This window comes from Ambystoma mexicanum, chromosome 8, assembly GCF_040938575.1.
Source record: "Ambystoma mexicanum isolate Mex_15411 chromosome 8, UKY_AmexF1_1, whole genome shotgun sequence".
NCBI classification, from domain to species: Eukaryota; Metazoa; Chordata; class Amphibia; order Caudata; family Ambystomatidae; genus Ambystoma; species Ambystoma mexicanum.
In genome coordinates this window covers 382945631-382962797 of record NC_090929.1, presented here as the reverse complement: position 1 = coordinate 382962797, position 17167 = coordinate 382945631, and the positions used below count along the sequence as shown (strand labels likewise).

Genomic DNA, 17167 nt, shown 5'->3' with positions numbered 1-17167 from the left:
GTGGGCAATGGGGGGGCTAAGGTAGATGTTGAAAAGCCAAAGTGAGAGAGTAGAGCCCTGAGGGACACCACAGGTGGAGAGTGAGATGGAGGAGAGAAAAGGGCCCTGTTCAACCTGGGAAGGTCGTTCAGAGAGGGAGGGAGGATGTCGGCCAGTCACCAGAATCAAGCCAGTATCAAGTCAGCCAGTGCAGCGCCCGGTCCTTGATGCCAACGGTATAACAGAGATGATTTATAAGGGTGGCATGATTGACCGCATCAAAGGCAGAGGAGAGGTCAAGAAAGATAACAGAAGGAGAGTTGGATGTCCAAAGCATGCGAGTCAGCCTCCCCAGGGGGTCCAGTGCCTCCAGGTACTTTCCTCTCCTTACTCACAGTTCGTGCCTCAGGTCCTCTGGCACATCTCCAGTTGTCTTTCTGCGTGTGTTTTTGTCCCTTTCTCACTACACCTTGGCTCATTTCTTCTCCGGCCTTCTGGAATTGGTGTAATGATCAGTCTTGGCCACAGGAATCCTCTCTGACATACAGTGGTTCTGTGGCATGCATTCTCATAAATGTTGCTTCACGCTTCATAGGTAATCTCCCCGTGAATTCCTTAGTTTGTAGGATTCCCCAACAAATTAACTCCAGGGTCTAAAGTTTCTGTGTCCCAAGTGTTGCCCATGCTAGAAATGTCACTGCAGTAGGTAATCGCTTTTCCCACATGGATGGTTGTAAGAGTTAGAGATCAGGTATAGGAGAAACACCATACATTTAGGTCTAGCAACGGCATCTCCCAACTCTGAAGCCGTATAATTCAGGTTCTGGGCTGAACGTTGTCACACCCCATTTTAGATATGTCACAGCTCTGGCAATATTGCCCATATAGGCTGCTTGTCTGGGCTGTACAGCCATTTCTACTCTGAGGACATAATCAGGGACCTAAATTGGTCACAAACTACTTTGCTCAGACTTGCTCAGAATCCTGTGTAACTTAGTGAATCAGTAAATAAATTGAATCCATTTTGAAACGTAAACTGTAAAAGAGAAGGCATGAACCAGCAATACTTTGAGGAATTTGGAGAAAGTTTCTTAATGTTACAAAATTGTGCTTACAATGCTGTGTTTTCACCTGTGAGGACCAAAGGTTTGCACGAACATGAATGATTTTAGGAGATTTCATTTAGTCTTTGAGTTGGATGCCAACATTTGGAAGTGGCAACCTAAACTTTTTATTCCCACAGTGCAATTGGGCTTATTTGGAAAAATGTTTGTGTAGAACTGTTTATTCAACTGTACTTCGATCTTCATTGGGCCTTCAGAAGGAAAATGTTAAAGAAGTGGCTCTTTGCCTAAATATTGCCCTGACTCTTCAGACACCGGGAGCAAGATGGCCTGCAACCTGGGCCACACTTACCTGATTGTTAGTGATTTGTTTTCTTCCTCAAGTTCATGTACTGTGTAACTGGTTCGCAACAGGCCCTGATGCCCCCGGGCTTAGGCGCTTTCCAATTACCAATACAAATAAAGAACAGATCTTGAGGGCATTTAATTTTCTCGATTCCACAATATACTTGTATTTTAGGTGACATTTGTCACCATTTTGTCACCATTGTCACCATTTTGTAATGGTTTTATCAAACAGGTATTGAAGAGTTATGCAGCAAAAGGGATGATCTCAACAGGCAGATTATGCTAGAAGAGGAAGAGAAGAATAAACTGCAGAATGACATCAGAATTCTCACAGAGAAGCTGTCCCGTGTCAATGAGAACTTGGCCAGGAAGATGGCCTCGCGAAATGAGTTTGATAAAACCATTGCCGAAACAGAAGCTGCCTACATGAAGGTATTGTATGTCTGTGATATTTAAACTGAGGACAGCCCTCCACTTCACCAGATCCAAACATGAACCAGATTGTGTCACAACAAGCACCACATTTGTGGGGAATTGATGTCCATCTCAGACGTTTTGGATAATCTGTCTTTTGACCAACTGAGAACAGCATCCGTTAAATGCAGTTCAGGGAAAATGTATGCCATGAAACTTTTTTTAAAACTTGACTGTATGATCTTCAGAAATGCATTCTTAATATTTGTAAATGGGTTCTTCTTAGAAAATAAACAATCACTGTTTCCTGGCCTATAATGGCACATGGAGGTCCAACACAGTCTCTGGGTTTGCCATGTTTCAGACGACTTTGTTTGTTGCATACTTTTTGGCTTTCTCTCTATGCTACCCTCTCCTTTTCCATATGCCATATTGTAACACTTCTCATTTAATGTCTGCCCCCTAACCCTCCTGGATGAGTATTCCCAGCAGGAGATGTTTGAGTCATGTCATGCCTCTAAGTGGTCAGTCCTCATTCTGGATCTGTTCCAGGTTCCTTACCTGAACCGCTCCTAGCAATAGTTAAGGAAAAACCTGTCTGTACAGCAGATTCTTCAATCACAGTGAAGTCGAAGTTCACTTCCTTACTCCTACTCCCATCTTCTTGGTTGTAGAAATTGATATTACAGCTACACTAGTTGAAATGGGAGGTCGGTTGTTTGGATCAAAACTCACACTTCACTACGAGTATTAGAATACGGCCCTGGCAGTTATCCGTGCAATAAGGTAAACTGTTTTGCACAGTTGTAACAAAGGTTATTTGTTGAATGCTCATAATCCAAGCAATACCAATTCCATTGTTGTACTTTTCAATTTTCAATTTTTACGTTTGCATAATACATTAATGGATGTTTTGGAATGGCCCAGGTTAGTACCTGATCGTTAGAATCTAATACAAATGCAGAGAGGGCTCTAGATAACTGACATACTTATCTCTATCACTCCTTAATTATATTACTTCCTAATATGAGGTTAATATTCCCAACAAAGAAAAATAGCGAGAAAAATAGCAAGTAACAGGTACGTGATGTGTTCAGGCACCTTCCGCAAAGAGGTTGTTTTCTATAGTGTTGCATGATGTGAACACTGCCTATATGATAAAAATGCCTCTTTCGATTGGATTGTGTCCTCCCACGTATTCCTCATCTATATCTCCTATCTCCAGCTTCAGCTGCTTCAGAAACATTTTCCGGCAGAGGGTGCTGTGCGTCGATGCAGTCGACTAGATGTCCCTCGAGGGCCTCCCTCTCGAGGATGATGTCATCGAAGGTATATATGGAACGCGCAATGCCCGTTGGATTTAGTTCTGTTTTTCCAAGTAAGCTATCGCTTCTTGAACTACGGCACGCTTCATATTGTTACTTCCTAGTTGTGAAAATGCCTTCGTCTTCGTCAACCCCCGTAGACCGGGTTTAAGAAATGCCAAGACTGCAGCGCTAAAATGTCGCTGACTGACCCATATCGGGTGTGTTTGTGGTGCCTTGGTGTGGAGCACAAGACCATGCCCTCTCAGTTGTGTCAATCGATGACAGGAAAAGCTCTGTAGGAGCGTAAAGGGAAATTGGCGGTAGGTAGACTCCTCAAAAAAAATCCCCTTTTGACTACCCCGTCAAAAAAACATTGCTCTGACGAAGCGAGAGGCGACTCTCCTCGACGGAAGAAAACTAAAGGGTCTAGATCACGGAGTGGCTTTCGCCACTCCTCGTCAACGAAAAAATTCAAGAAAAGGCATCATAAATCGCCTACTTCGTCTTCCTCGTCCTACTCATCTCCAGAGAGGAGTATATCTTGCCCTACTAAGGCCTCTACACCGACTGAATAGGAATCATTCAGGCAGGAAATGATTACAATTTTCAAGAGATGGCTCCCACGAAGCAAGTAGGCCATGCTCCTCATACCATGCCTTCTGAAGCCGGCAAGGAAAGGGCTAGAGCCAAATCTTGAATCGATGGAACAATCATCGAAGACTCAGTTGAGACCTCGAAGTCCGTCATGGACAAGTCGACGTCGAAACCATTGACGCCATCGGCGTCCAAGACACCGACTTAATCAACGCCAAAATCAAGTTTGGCGGCATCTCCTTTGGCATCTGGCTCGAAACCATTGCAGCCATCAACGCCTGTACCGGACATTCAGAAATCCTTTAAACCATTGCCAGGAAAGGATTTTAAAAAAAAAAAATCTCTCAAGTCGATTTTTGAAGACTATGAGCCTTCCGCCGACAATCCTCCTTTTGACCCAGACCCAGCAGTTCACGCAGATGCCTCTCACAGGCAATTAATGACCAAGGTCACCGATTTTCTAGGATGGAGCAGGCCTGCCCTCCCATTCGAACAGGATGACCTTACGGATATCCCGGACAAAGGTCCTCAAAGGGATCCAATCCTACCTTTTCATGTTGCTCTACAAAAAAGAGTAAGTGCAAACTGGGAAGCACCAGAATCAAGTCAGGCAGTCAATAAAAATGTGACTAAAAAATATAGACCGTCAGACCCATTTTTCAAAACACTCTACCCGAGAAAGCCTGGTGGTGCAAGCTGCCTATCCGACCATTCCACCAGATCGGGATGGTAAGCAAATAGACACCTGGTGAAGGAAAGTTTCCTGACCATTGTAACAGATGGGAAAGAGGCCATGTGCGAGTCCCTGCAGTCCGGTTTGGATTCTGCTGACAGTATCAGCAGAGCCATGGCGGCATGCACCGTGATACGCAGGTTTGCGTGGTTAAGGAAGTCAGGATTTGCACCAGACGTGCAGTCTAAACTCCTTAATATGCCTTTTGACTGGTCTCATCTTTTTGGCAGCAAGGCTGACGAAAGCCTTGAGAAGCTGCAGACCTCAAAGGCGGCAGCCAAGTCTCTAGGTGCCGCCATCAAGCAGCCTCAGCCTTTCGCCTGTACTCCTCAGGTGGAACGGCGAGAGGAATGTCTTGTCAAAGAGGCCAGAGAAGATTCCCTCATGGTGGACGAAGGAGTGGTGCAAAGCCTGCCCAAGCAGCAGCATCTTTACCATCAGCCGCTGCTTCAGCCGCCTCAAAACCCTCTCTGAGGTCTTGACTCACGACACCCTGCTGGGAGGCAGAATGTCTCAGCATCTGAAAGAATGGCGAGGCATTACTTTGGATGCTTGGGCATTAGAAACCATAGCCAAGGGTTACTGCCTCCCCTTCATTCAGAGACCTCAGAATCATCCACCAGGAAACCATTAGATATAGGTTTCAGATCCATTCCTTTTGCAGGAAATATTGAGCCTGCTAGAGAAAGGTGCTATAGAGGCAGTACCTGTAACGGAAAGGAACAAAGGATGGTATTCTCCATATTTCCTAATCCACCAAGAAGGACGGGGGACTGAGACCCATCTTGGACTTGAGATACTTGAACCAGCTCCTCAGGAAAAACCAGTTCAAGATGGTGACACTTTCTCAGATCCTTCAGGCCCTCCAGCTCCAGGTTCGGATGGTGTTATTTGACCTTCAGGATGCTTATTTTCATGTGCCAATCCAGCCCAAGCACAAGAAGTACCTAAGGTTCGCCGTTGGCGGTTCTCATTATCAGTTTCGAGTTCTGCCATTCGGGCTGACCTCCACCCTAGGGTATTTACCAAACTGATAGCAGTGGTGGCAGCGAGTCTCAGGAAAGGGGGTATTCACGTCTACCCCTACCTGGACGATTGGCTGATCAGGGCACGATCTCCCGAACAAGTCATGGATCATCTCAGCATAACCTGCCCCTCTCTCCACAAACTGGGCTTCTCCCTCAATTACAAGAAGTCCCACATGATAACTGTTAGGCAGAATCATATGCAGTACCCTTTGGGAACACTACACACAATTAAGACTACAAGTGACAGTGCAATTTCATCTTTGGTACAAGCCTGTACTACACAGTTATAGTGGTAGCAGTAGCAGAGCAGCCAGACTTATCTCAAGAGTAAGTGAGCAGTACAAATGGTTACACAAAGGACAGCAATTACTATGGTTCAGGCAAACACTGATTCAAGGTTTCTAAATAAAATAATATATATTTATTTACTCAACAGTTGTATAACATTTCACTATTATAAGCAAGTTAAAAATCACAATAAAAATACACCACACCATTTCCCTTAAATTTCAGACAAGTTAAGCTCACAAAATGAAGTGGGAGCAAAATGGCACTCCAGCAATTTAAAAGAGAGGGAACGACAAAGTTATTACAAATTAGGCAAAACCAACAGGTAAGTAATCAGGGCAATTTGAACAAGAGAGAATACAGGGTTAAAATCAGATAGAAAAGGCTTAGGGCCAAAGTCAATGGTTCAAAAGTCTTTTGCTCAAGATAATACAGTTCAGTGAAGTTCGCGGTAAAGTTCGTGGCACAGATTCCGGACGAGGTTGGTTGATAGAAAAGTTAGTTCAAAGAGAAGAGAAGGACAAGCCCTCGGATTGGAGAAAGATTTCAAACACTTTCACCGCGGTTGAACGACACGGACAACCGGATTTGCACAGTACCTTAAAACGGAGAGGGAGCTGTAGCTGAGGCAGACGTTCCTGGCGGTTCCTGCAGGCTCACGGTTCCTGAAGCGACTGTCTGACTGACATGAAGTAGGAAGACTGGAGGGTCCTGCGCCACCCAGGGAAGAAACCAGCAGCAGAGCAAAACCATGAATAAAAGGTGCGCTCCTTAAAACCCAAGCAGGGTCTGACCTTCCTGGCTATCCGGACCACTGTAGCTCTGTACAGCAAATTCAACCAGAGGAGGGGTCCTGGCTTGGAGTTTGGGTGAACTGGTTGGTCCCACCAGCTCAAGGGAAGAATTTTCCTGGAGGATCTTCTCTGTCGTCGGATTCGGAGATTCGGACCTGCAGTAGGGCTTCACCGGGCGGTTCAGTCGTGGTAGGGGTCCTCTTCTTCCAGTTCCTCGTTGGTTCTTTCGTTCTAGTGGCGACTCTGCTCTTCCAGTCCCAGAGAACTGCTTTTTATGCAGTGTTCCCCCATTCATACAGCCTGGCTGTCAAACACACAGCCGGGTGGCTGGCCTGGCAATGCCAGTCCCCTTAGCCAATCAGACAAGATTGGGTTACCAAAGGAACCCATGGCAGGGGTCTGAAGATCCCTCCCTCACATCCTGCCTACCTAGACTATCGGGCGCCTTAAGGAGGGCTTCTGTGCAGAAGCCCGCGAAAAGACAGCGAACAAAGGAATCGCCCCCGGTTTGGCACGCAGAGAAAAACACGAGAAAGAATTTAGCAAAAAGATATGGCGAATAAACCCAGCCGGAACCAAAATAAAATGTATTTGGTCAAGCGGGTTTATGTTCGAGGCTAATATAATGGCCTAAAACAATACCACGTTTTATATAATATAATCGCGGTAGAAAAGTTAGGGTAGAACCACTGCCACCAGCCAAGTCTTAAAGTTAAGGGAGCGAAAGAAGGCTACAAGAGGCACAGACAAAAAGGGATAAGAATGAACCCTTTCCAGTACTCCATGTAAGATGTGGTGTACTGGGTCTGTAGTTTAAAGTGACTATATAAAGTTAATGGCAACTTTACCTGTTTCTGGGGGACAGTAGTCAGCCCCAGAAAAATTGAGTCAGTGGGAAGTCTCAAAGACAACCCTGTGTCACTGCACTGAAGGTGCTGTGTAACGCGCACAAAAAAGTGGTGCTCTGGAGTAGGTGAGGCTCCAGTGCCCAAGATCACACACAAAGTGAAAATGCACACAGAAAAACACATGTGAGAGTGGGGAAAAAGGCTCACACTCTTGCCAGGTGAAAAAAAATAAACCCTAAAAATCCAGCAAAGCTGCTGAGGGACTCATTAGGTAAGGGAAATCAGCCATTTATTGAGAATTCTCCCTAACAATACCATCTGAAAAGCTCAAATTCATCTGGGCTGCACTGGATACATCTTTGGGAAAAACCTTGCCACCTGAGGTGAGGGCTCAACACATTCTGTAGATGGTCCCCAAATTTCAGAGTGCCCAGCGTCTCCCGGCCTTCGACTTCTTGAGGTTGCTTGGCCTCATGGCATCCTGCATTTTCCAGGAACCAGAGGCTCGCCTGAGAATGAGATCCCTTCAATGGACTCTTAGGATCTCAATTCTCGGGCAACATGTCAGACCTACTTCCTGTGCGACCCTGTTTGGGACCTGATCTCCTGTGGTGGGCCTGCGAGGACAACATTCTGAAGGGAGAACCTTTCTGGCAACCATGGCTGGAGATGGTTACGATGCCTCACTCACGGGGTGGGGAGCCCACGCCAGAGATTTGACAAGCAGTCCAAACTACACATCAATCTTTTGGAGCTGAGAGCAATCGGACTTTCTGCCCTTTGTACAGGGAAAGAATGTCCTGATAATGACGGAACCACACATTGGCCATGTACTACCTCAACAAGAGAGGAGACGTTGGATCACTACCACTGTGCAGAGAGGCAATGCAGCTTTGGTTCTGGGCAATACAAGAAGGAATCTCCTTATTGGCAGTTCACCTAGATTGAGTGGAGAATATGGCGGCGGACGCTCTGTTTAGGCAGAGCACAGTTTCCCACGAGTGGGAACTTGGCGAGGAGGTCCTTCAAGAGATCTTCACCCTTTGGGGAACCCCCTCAAGTGGATCTGTTGGAGACCAGTGTCAACCGGAAGTGCAAACTGTTATGCTCCAGGGAATTTCCCCCAAGAGGAGCTCTTGGGGACGCGTTCGTAGTGGACTGGAAGTTTCCACTTCTGTAAGCATTTCCTCCAGTCCCTGTCATTCTTCACGTGATCGGGAGGTTGAGAATGTTCGGGAAATTTGTGCCAGCAGGACTGTTACGAACGCTGCACGGAGGCGGTCCGTGCTGCGCCGCTGGCGCTTTTGGCCGTCTCTCCACAACATTACTCCCAAGATGGCGCGGTGTGTGCAATCAGACGTTCCAGTGTTTGTGCTGTTACCTGGGTAGTCTCCTCCCACTGACCAGGTCACGGTATTAACGAACCGGAAGAGAAGCCGCAGTGCGTTGCTACTGCTTATGGTGGTCACGCTTCGTAAGTTCCTGCATAGGAAACTCCTATTCTCATTACCTAAAGCTTATTGTTTATTACTGAGCCTTCCTTCTACTAAAGCCTTCCTTTCCGAATCTTACTTTCCTCCTAGACGTGTCCATCCTTTCAAACCCCGCTCCTCCGAGCTAACGACTGCATCAATAAAAGAATCAGCCACTCGAGTCCCTTCTGAACTATAGGTCATATTCGTTCCCTCTCCTATCTCACCTTTTCACTATTCCTACGAACATTTCCGCCTTACACTTAACTTACTGTCTAATCCAGGGATCAGCAGATTACAGGACTACAACCCCCAGCGTGCATTTTTGGAATCCCTCACTCCTTTCAACCCGCATCCTACCCAGGTGGTTAGCACCATGACCACTCTCTTCTCTCCGATATATAAACTTCCGTTGACACAAATACTCACCGGCTTTCCCTTCTCATCCTAAAGCTCCGGTTAGCTGCTGAAGCAGATCTGTTCCCATTCCCGGACATCAAAGGGATTGATGTGATTCAGGGTTTTTTCCCTTTCGAGGGTTTCCCTGCCGCATCCTCTGTCATCCCTGCTGGAGGCGGGGAGAGGGCGAGGCAGGTGAAGTCTCTTTATCTTCATTCCGTTAAAGAAGAGCAGGTAGGATTCATTTTTGTCTTGTTCTGGGAAACGCTGAGTGAAAACCTTGACTTCACAGAAAATAATCGTTCAGTCTTAACAAGGACGTGGTACCAGGACCTTCTGGATATCTGCCCTCCAAAACATCTTCCACAATGAGAGGACCTTGTCTCTCGAGAAGATGGTTGGGTTCTCTATCCAGAGGTCAACATGCTCAATCTTCACACATGGTTTCCGACAGATTGAGATACAAGGATTGGGACCTCCCAGATGACATAATGGAGGAACAAATTCTGCACCTGTGTTAGGGAGAATTCTCTGTTTAGGCTGAATTTCCTAACCTAGTGAGTCCCCCAGCAGCTTTGCTGGATTTTTGGGGTTTATTTTTTCTCCTGCCAAGAGTGAGACTCTTTTACCCTCACTCTTGGACATGACTTGAGAGTGTTCTGTGACTTGCTATGTGCTTATGGGCTAGGGGGTATTTTTTCCCCATAGGCTATCATTGGTTTTTGAATGTGTGTTACACAGCACCCTCAGTGCAGTAACACAGGGGTGTCATAGAGACCCCCAAACATAGACTCCACACCCTGGGACTGACTACTATCTCCCTGGGTCTGTAAAGTCACCATTGACTTTACTAGTCTTAACTTAGGAACTTAACCAGTACAAACCATCTTACTGTGGAAGTACTGGTAGGGGCAATTAGATTGCCCCTGGGTCTGTTGTCGAGGGGGTACTGTCCCGTCCCCCCTCGCCGAGTTCTGGCTGGTGGCAGTGGATACCACGGAAATGTTCCACCGGAATATTTCCCAATGGGATTTCCCATTGTTTTTAATGCACCACTTTTTGGTGCAATGTTAAAGATACCGCCGATTTATTTATTTAATATAAATTCACCGGTTGGGATTTTTTGCCAGAACTCGCCGCCAAAATGGCGTCTAGGTTCACTTCAGTAACCCTGAACCCGAGTCGAGCCTTTGTTCCACTTTTGGCGGGCTTCTGCACAGAAGCCCTCCACAGTGGTGCCATTCTGTCTGGGTACCACAGGGGGTGTGGGAGGGGGTTTAGGCACCCTGGACTGAGTTGCCTTGCCAACCCATGTCGCACTCTAGTGTGATTGGCCCAAGTGGTGAGCCACCCCGCTCACCACTTAGCATGTTTGAGTGACAGCTAGGCTGTATGAATGGGGGTTTGCTGCATAAAAGCAGGGTTTTTGGGACTGGTTCTTCAGAAGTCGCCACAGGACCTAAGAAGCCGAAGAGGGAGAAGCCGAGCCGACCTGCCAAGACGACACCACCAGTGGAGCCCTGCGGAACCGTCTCACCACTTTTTCCGACGACAGAGGAGATCTCCCGCCGGAGAGTCTCCTTCCCTTAACTGGTGGGGACAACCAGTTGCTGCCTCCTTTTCGCCGTCCCGAAGCATCTCGTGGCCGCCTTGCTTGTGCCAAGCACCCCGGCAACCGGGATACCACTTTTTACCTCAACCGCGAAAGAGGGGTAAAATCCTTTGTGACCGAAAAACTCCACGGCTGGTCTCATCCCTGGTAGTGCAACAACCTTCAGCTTTCTTCCACGTCGAGATCACCTCTTCCTCTGGACGACGCCGCGACTTGCACCCACTACCAGGAACAACTACCACCGCTGGAGGATCCTTTCCACTTTTAAAGGTACTGTGTTCCGCCCGGCTTCCCTTGCCACCGATTGTACGGGGTAGATTTAGCCCTCGGCTCTCGAACCTGGGTAAGCCTCGGACACCCTAACTAAACTTTTTCTAAATTCAGTAAAACCTTTTCTACTCACCTGCAAAGACTTGTGACATTGTGTGATCTTGGGCATATTTTCGCCTGGCTCTCTCTAAAGCGGGCCACGAACCAATCCTCCTTGTTCCACAATTGACTGCCTTTTCTAACCTTATGTGAAAAGTGTTTTACCTTGCTGCTTTCATTACTTCTGTTTTTCCCCCCCCCCCTTTTCTAATAACTTGTTGGAGTGCCATCTGACGTTAAGCGCTCACCTCTGTTTGGAAATAAGTGGTGTTAACTTAGACGTGTCCAACAAATGACTAGGGATGTACATATAAGTAATAGTGACTGTGTTTTGACTTACTTACCTTTTTCTGTGCTAGTGTAATTTATGAGTGTGCCTTTAAAATAAATAAGTGTATACTTTTACACCTAGCTCTGGTCAGTGTTTGCTTGTACTACTGTGCCTCTGTACCTATCCTGTATCCTCTATATACTGCCTAACTCTTCTTGAGGGAAGTCTGACTGCTCAGCCACAGCTACCACAGTGAATCTGTGTGGTACAGACTGCTACCAAGTGGGTTTACTGCCAACACCTGTAGTCTTAAATCTTTTGCAGTGGTCCCAGAGGGAACTGCACAGGTTTCTGCTTAACAACCTGGTGCAGGGATAAGAATGTGGATAATTTGGTACTCACTAACGTGTTCCCTCCATCTCCTTTTCAAGTACCTTAATCTTGTTTTGAAAATTCTCATGTGTGCACCATTTGAACCACTCCATTCATGTCCTTTAAGACTACTAGCACTCAAACCCATCTTGTTAGCGTTAAAATCGGCCTGTAGGGTGAGTGAGTTGCAGGCACTATCTTCTAAACCACCTTTTATGTTTTTTTACAAGGACAAGGTCGTCCTTAAGGTCAAACCTTCATTCCGACCTAAGATTAGATCAGATTTTCATCTGGAACAAAAGTTAGGATTACCTACCTTTTACCCACCACCTCCTCCTAGCAAGGAAGATCAAAGGTTACACAGACTTGACCCAAGAAGGGCTCCGTTTCTACATTTCAAGAATGTCAAAAGTTTCGCCCAGGTGGCCAACTGTTTATAAGATATACTGGTCATAGACTGGGTGCAGGCTGTAACTAAAAAAGCCCAATTATATTAGCTATTACTGAATGCTATAGACTGGCCAGGAAAGATCCGCCCGAAGGCTTGAGAGCCCATTGCACTAGGGGCATGGCTGCTACTTCTGCTCTGCAAAGAGGGGTTCCAATAAAAGATCTTTGTGAGGCAGCCACTTGGTCTACCATTCACACTTTTACGAAGCATTAATGCCTTGGATCCACCTTAAGCCAGGATGGAAGCTTTGGGAAACCAGTCCTTCATTTGGTTCATAACAACCCTTGATTACGGGGGGGCGTGGCCAACCGCCATGTAGAGCGGACGCGACTTCGGCAAGCTCCGCAAGATGAGCCATCGATAAGCTGTTTTTCCTGTATTTAAGCCGGCCTCAGCGCCTACAAATCATCCCGAGAGCCGCCGGCGGCGACGAGAACCTCCTGGACCCTTCACACGCGAGGGTGGAAGCCCGGGAGCCGAGCTGAGAGGATCGCACACCCCACGACGCGGACAGCCAAGATGGCGGCTCACATCTGCTGAGCCATCCGAGAGAGGGCCGCCCTGCGCCGCCGAGCGGAACGGCGAGGGGGTGCCTCTGCTGACCCCCCGGTGGCCACCCCTGCGGTAGGCTCGGGAGCCCCAAGCCCGAAAACGAGTGATCGACTGAGGCGGACGAGGGCGCCTGCTGGCCCCGCTGTCGGAACCGCAGGGGACGGAGGCCCGGCTGGAACCGAGGCCCAGAGATCGCGCACTACACCGAGTGCGAGTGCACCGGCCACCTCGCGCTGCCCCGGTTGGCGATACCACCGGAGCTGCGCACCCCTGCCCGAATTGCGCCACGGGGGGGCGGAGTGCTGGAACCGCGGCATTCGGAACGGGCAGCTACAGAAAGGAGTTCCCCCCCCCCACCGGGCACCGAGAAAAGCAGCGCGGGCCGAAACGCGAAGACTTTCCACGAACTACCATATCAGGCCTAGCCAGGCCGTATCGCACCCCGCGGTGCCTGGAGGCCCTTGAGAACCGGCGCCGGAGCGCTTGACGCCCCGCGGGAGGGCCCGAAGCGTGGACCATAACCCTCCGAGCGCCGGAGGACATCAAGCGGGCAACTTCCACAGCGAGGTGAGGGGATGTCCTGCCCGGATAAGTCAGCGGGGAGGGGGACCAGGTCTAAACAGCGGCAGACCACCCTGGATGCCTACACAGCCCCCGAACCCCCCAGCCCTGAGTGCCCGACCATGGCGACTGCCGCAGGGGACACGAGCGCTACTCCAGCGACGCCTGAACCCACTAACTTGCAACTCTTGGAGGCCATCAAGCTAATCCAAACGACTATGGTGAATAAAATCGACGCAGTGGCCATAGATCTGGGACTCCTCCGCCAAGACGTCCGCTCCCTGGCTAATCGAACGGAGGCACTCGAGACTCAAGTACGCGAGAATTCCGAAGCGAACACCCAACTTCTCCATGACATGGAAGGCCTCCAGCAAACGGTCAAAAACCTCGAGAACAAGGTGGAAGAGGCCGAAGGGAGGGCCCGCCGGAATAACATCCGGCTGCTCGGACTGCCTGAGGGCATCGAAGGCCCAGACCCCACCAACTACGTGGAAAACCTCCTGCTGCAGGAAATCGGCGCAGAGAAACTATCGCAGGGGTTCTCCATCGAAAGGGCCCATAGGTCGCTTGCCAAGAGGCCCCCGCCAGGTGGCCCACCCAGGCCCATGATTGCTAAAGTGTTAAACTACAGAGACCGCGAGGTCGTCCTGGCGTACTCTCGGTCAGGGGGCCAGATATTGAGAAATTCGGCCAGGATCGCCATCTACCCCGACTACACTTTTCAAGTGCAGATGAGCAGGGCCCAGTTCATCTACACCAAAGCCAGGTTGAAGGCCGCTGGTTTGAAATACATGCTCCTTTACCCTGCTAGGTTGAAAGTAATACACAAGAACAGAGCCCACCTATTCGACACACCGGAACAAGCCCGGGACTGGATGGACGAGCAGCAACTACCAGACATAGACGACAAGAGGCGCAGGCCGCGCTGATACACCTACCTAAGACTACTGTATTATACCGCACCATAAGAACACTGCAATCCAACCCCAGGAGCAGCTGAAGGGATCCTACCACGCGGAACACCGAGGTTTTAGCTCCCTCAACCCCCCAGGAGCTTGTGTTTTTCTGTTTTTTCAGGGTACGTTTACCCACCCGTAGGGCACCCGAAGACCATGCCAGGTCCTAGGGAGCGGAAACGGGACAGTCACGACGAGGAGCACCTTGTTAGACCAGTTATTTGTTGGGGAAGTTCTTTCTTAGGGAAAGGGGTGCCGGATATCCGCACCCTAGTTGGGATCCCTAAAGTTGACACACCGAGACCACAGGACTCCTCCAATACCACAGCACCTCCAATGAGGCCTCGACCGGGACCTGGACTAGTGAGAGTACACCACCTTGACTATGGCTGAGAGAGTGAAAGTGATGACATGGAACGTCAGAGGCATGAATAGCTACGTGAAACAGCGAAGAATTCAAGCATACCTGCGACGATGCAAGGTAGGGATCGCCATGCTTCAGGAGACACACCTAACGGAGGCTAAACTGACTGCGCTAGCCAAAACCTGGCGGGGGACCTTGGTGGGATCCTCCTACTCCTCATATGCTAGGGGGGTCCTGGTGTGGATTAACCCGTCAGTCCCTTTTAAAGTCACGGACACAAAAACGGATAACGAGGGTAGGATGGCGCTGGTGCAGGGTACCATGGAGGGAAGAGACCTATGCCTGATTAGCACATACGCACCCAACCATGACGCCACAGCTTTTTTCCGCTCCTTGAGCCCTAGACTATGCCCCCACGCAAACAGCACCATGATCTGGGGCGGGGACCACAACTGCACTTTAGACCCCCTCAAAGATAGGTCAGACACCAAACACTCCCGCCCGTCCCCCCCCGCCAAGATACTATCCAAACTGATTTCCAATCTGTCCCTTAGCGACCTGTGGAGGGAACTGAACCCGGAGAGACGGGAATACTCCTTCTTCTCCCCGCCACATAACGTCCACACTAGGCTGGACTACATGCTAGTCAGCCTGGAGCAGCAAGCCACTTTCAGCGAGGCACAATACTTACCCAGAGTATTATCAGACCACTCACCCCTGTCGGTCACTTGGGAGGTACACCCGCCCAGACCCCCTATCCCTACATGGAGACTGCGAGCAGAAGCATTGCTTGACGCGGCCTTCAGGGACCACGTACAAGACAGCACAGACGAATATTGGCTACACAATCTAGGCAGCGTAGATCGCATCAGCACCGCTTGGGAGGCGTATAAGGTGGTCATGAGAGGGGACATGCTGGCAGCGGTAGGGGGAACCCAAAAGGCCATCACGAACGCCCTGGCAAAAGCAGAAAGTAAGCTGGGGGAGCTGGAGAATAGAGCGAACCCGACCCCCGAGCAGGTACGGGAAATAATAGCGCAGAGACAAGCCTGTCTGTCACACTGGGAGTCCCTGGGGAAACTAAGCTACGCCAAGCACACGGAAAGGACACACGCCCTGGGAGACAAGCCCGGCAAACTCCTGGCCTGGCTGTACAAAAGGGAATCCCCTAGGACCCCCATCTGCCACATCCTCAGACCAGATGGCACTGCGGTGCACACCCAGGCTGATATTAATATGGTCTTCTCCGAATACTACCAGGACTTATATTCTCAAGCCCCGCCCCCGTTAGACACCGGGATCGAGGACGCCCTAGACTGCATAGAGTTACCCAAACTAGACCCACAGTTGGCCGCAACCCTGGAAGACCCAATCACCCCAGACGAGGTCAAGGCAACCATTAGATCTTTACCCTCTGGGAAAGCCCCAGGTATGGATGGTCTCCCGGGGGAATTCTATAAGACATATGAGGAGACCCTCGCCCCGCTGCTGGCACAAGTGTACAATGAGGCTTTCGAACGCGGCATACTCCCTGACTCCATGAGGGAAGCTGTAATCATCCCCTTGCTGAAGCCCGGCAAAGATGGAACAGATTGCGGTTCCTATAGACCTCTCTCCATGCTCAATGTCGACTGCAAAATACTTTCGGCACTCCTCGCCAACAGGCTACGCAAGGTGATCCCCCTGTTGATTCACCACGACCAAACTGGCTATGTACCTGGGCGCTCTATCACTGAAAATTTACGCAGGTTGCACCACATCATATACCGCACTGAGCATGACACCCAGAAATACGCGGTGGCATCACTAGACGCCACCAAGGCCTTTGATTCGGTTAATTGGGAATGGTTGTACGCCACCATGGCCAGGATGGGCATTGGACCCGCCTTTCTTAAATGGACCCATTTGCTTTACACACACCCCGAGGCTAGAGTGCGTACCAACAAGACGTACTCTGACAAATGGCCCCTCCACAGAGGCACACGACAGGGATGTCCCTTATCTCCCATGCTCTATATCATTGCTGCTGAGCCAGTGGCCGCGTACATCCGGCAGGAATACGGTGGGGGAGGCATTATACTTGATGGAGTGACTCACATCATCTCCATGTACGCGGACGACACCCTCCTCTACCTCAATAACCCTGAGCATCTCCTGCCCTACATCTTGGAGACTCTGGACTGCTTCCAAAAACACACAGGCATCCAGATAAACAAAGACAAGTCGTGTCTCTACCCCCTCGCAGCGCTACACAGCAATGAGGGCGGACCCCTGCCCCCACTGGCTCTCCAGTGGCAGGTAACGTCCTTTAAATACTTGGGCATTGTCATACACCGTAGCCCGTACACAGAACACATCCTCAACACAGCCAGATCAAAGGACGCACTCACC

General features: G+C 49.4%; 1 protein-coding gene across 1 annotated transcript in view; it reads left to right on the top strand.

Annotated features, from left to right (window-relative positions):
• Positions 1–17167, top strand: part of SSNA1 (SS nuclear autoantigen 1) — a 287129-nt gene that overhangs the window by 132435 nt on the left and 137527 nt on the right. Inside the window, exon 2 of the mRNA XM_069609852.1 lies at positions 1624–1823. Within this exon, the coding sequence (XP_069465953.1) occupies positions 1624–1823 (200 nt within the window). The remainder of the gene's footprint in view (positions 1–1623; positions 1824–17167) is intronic.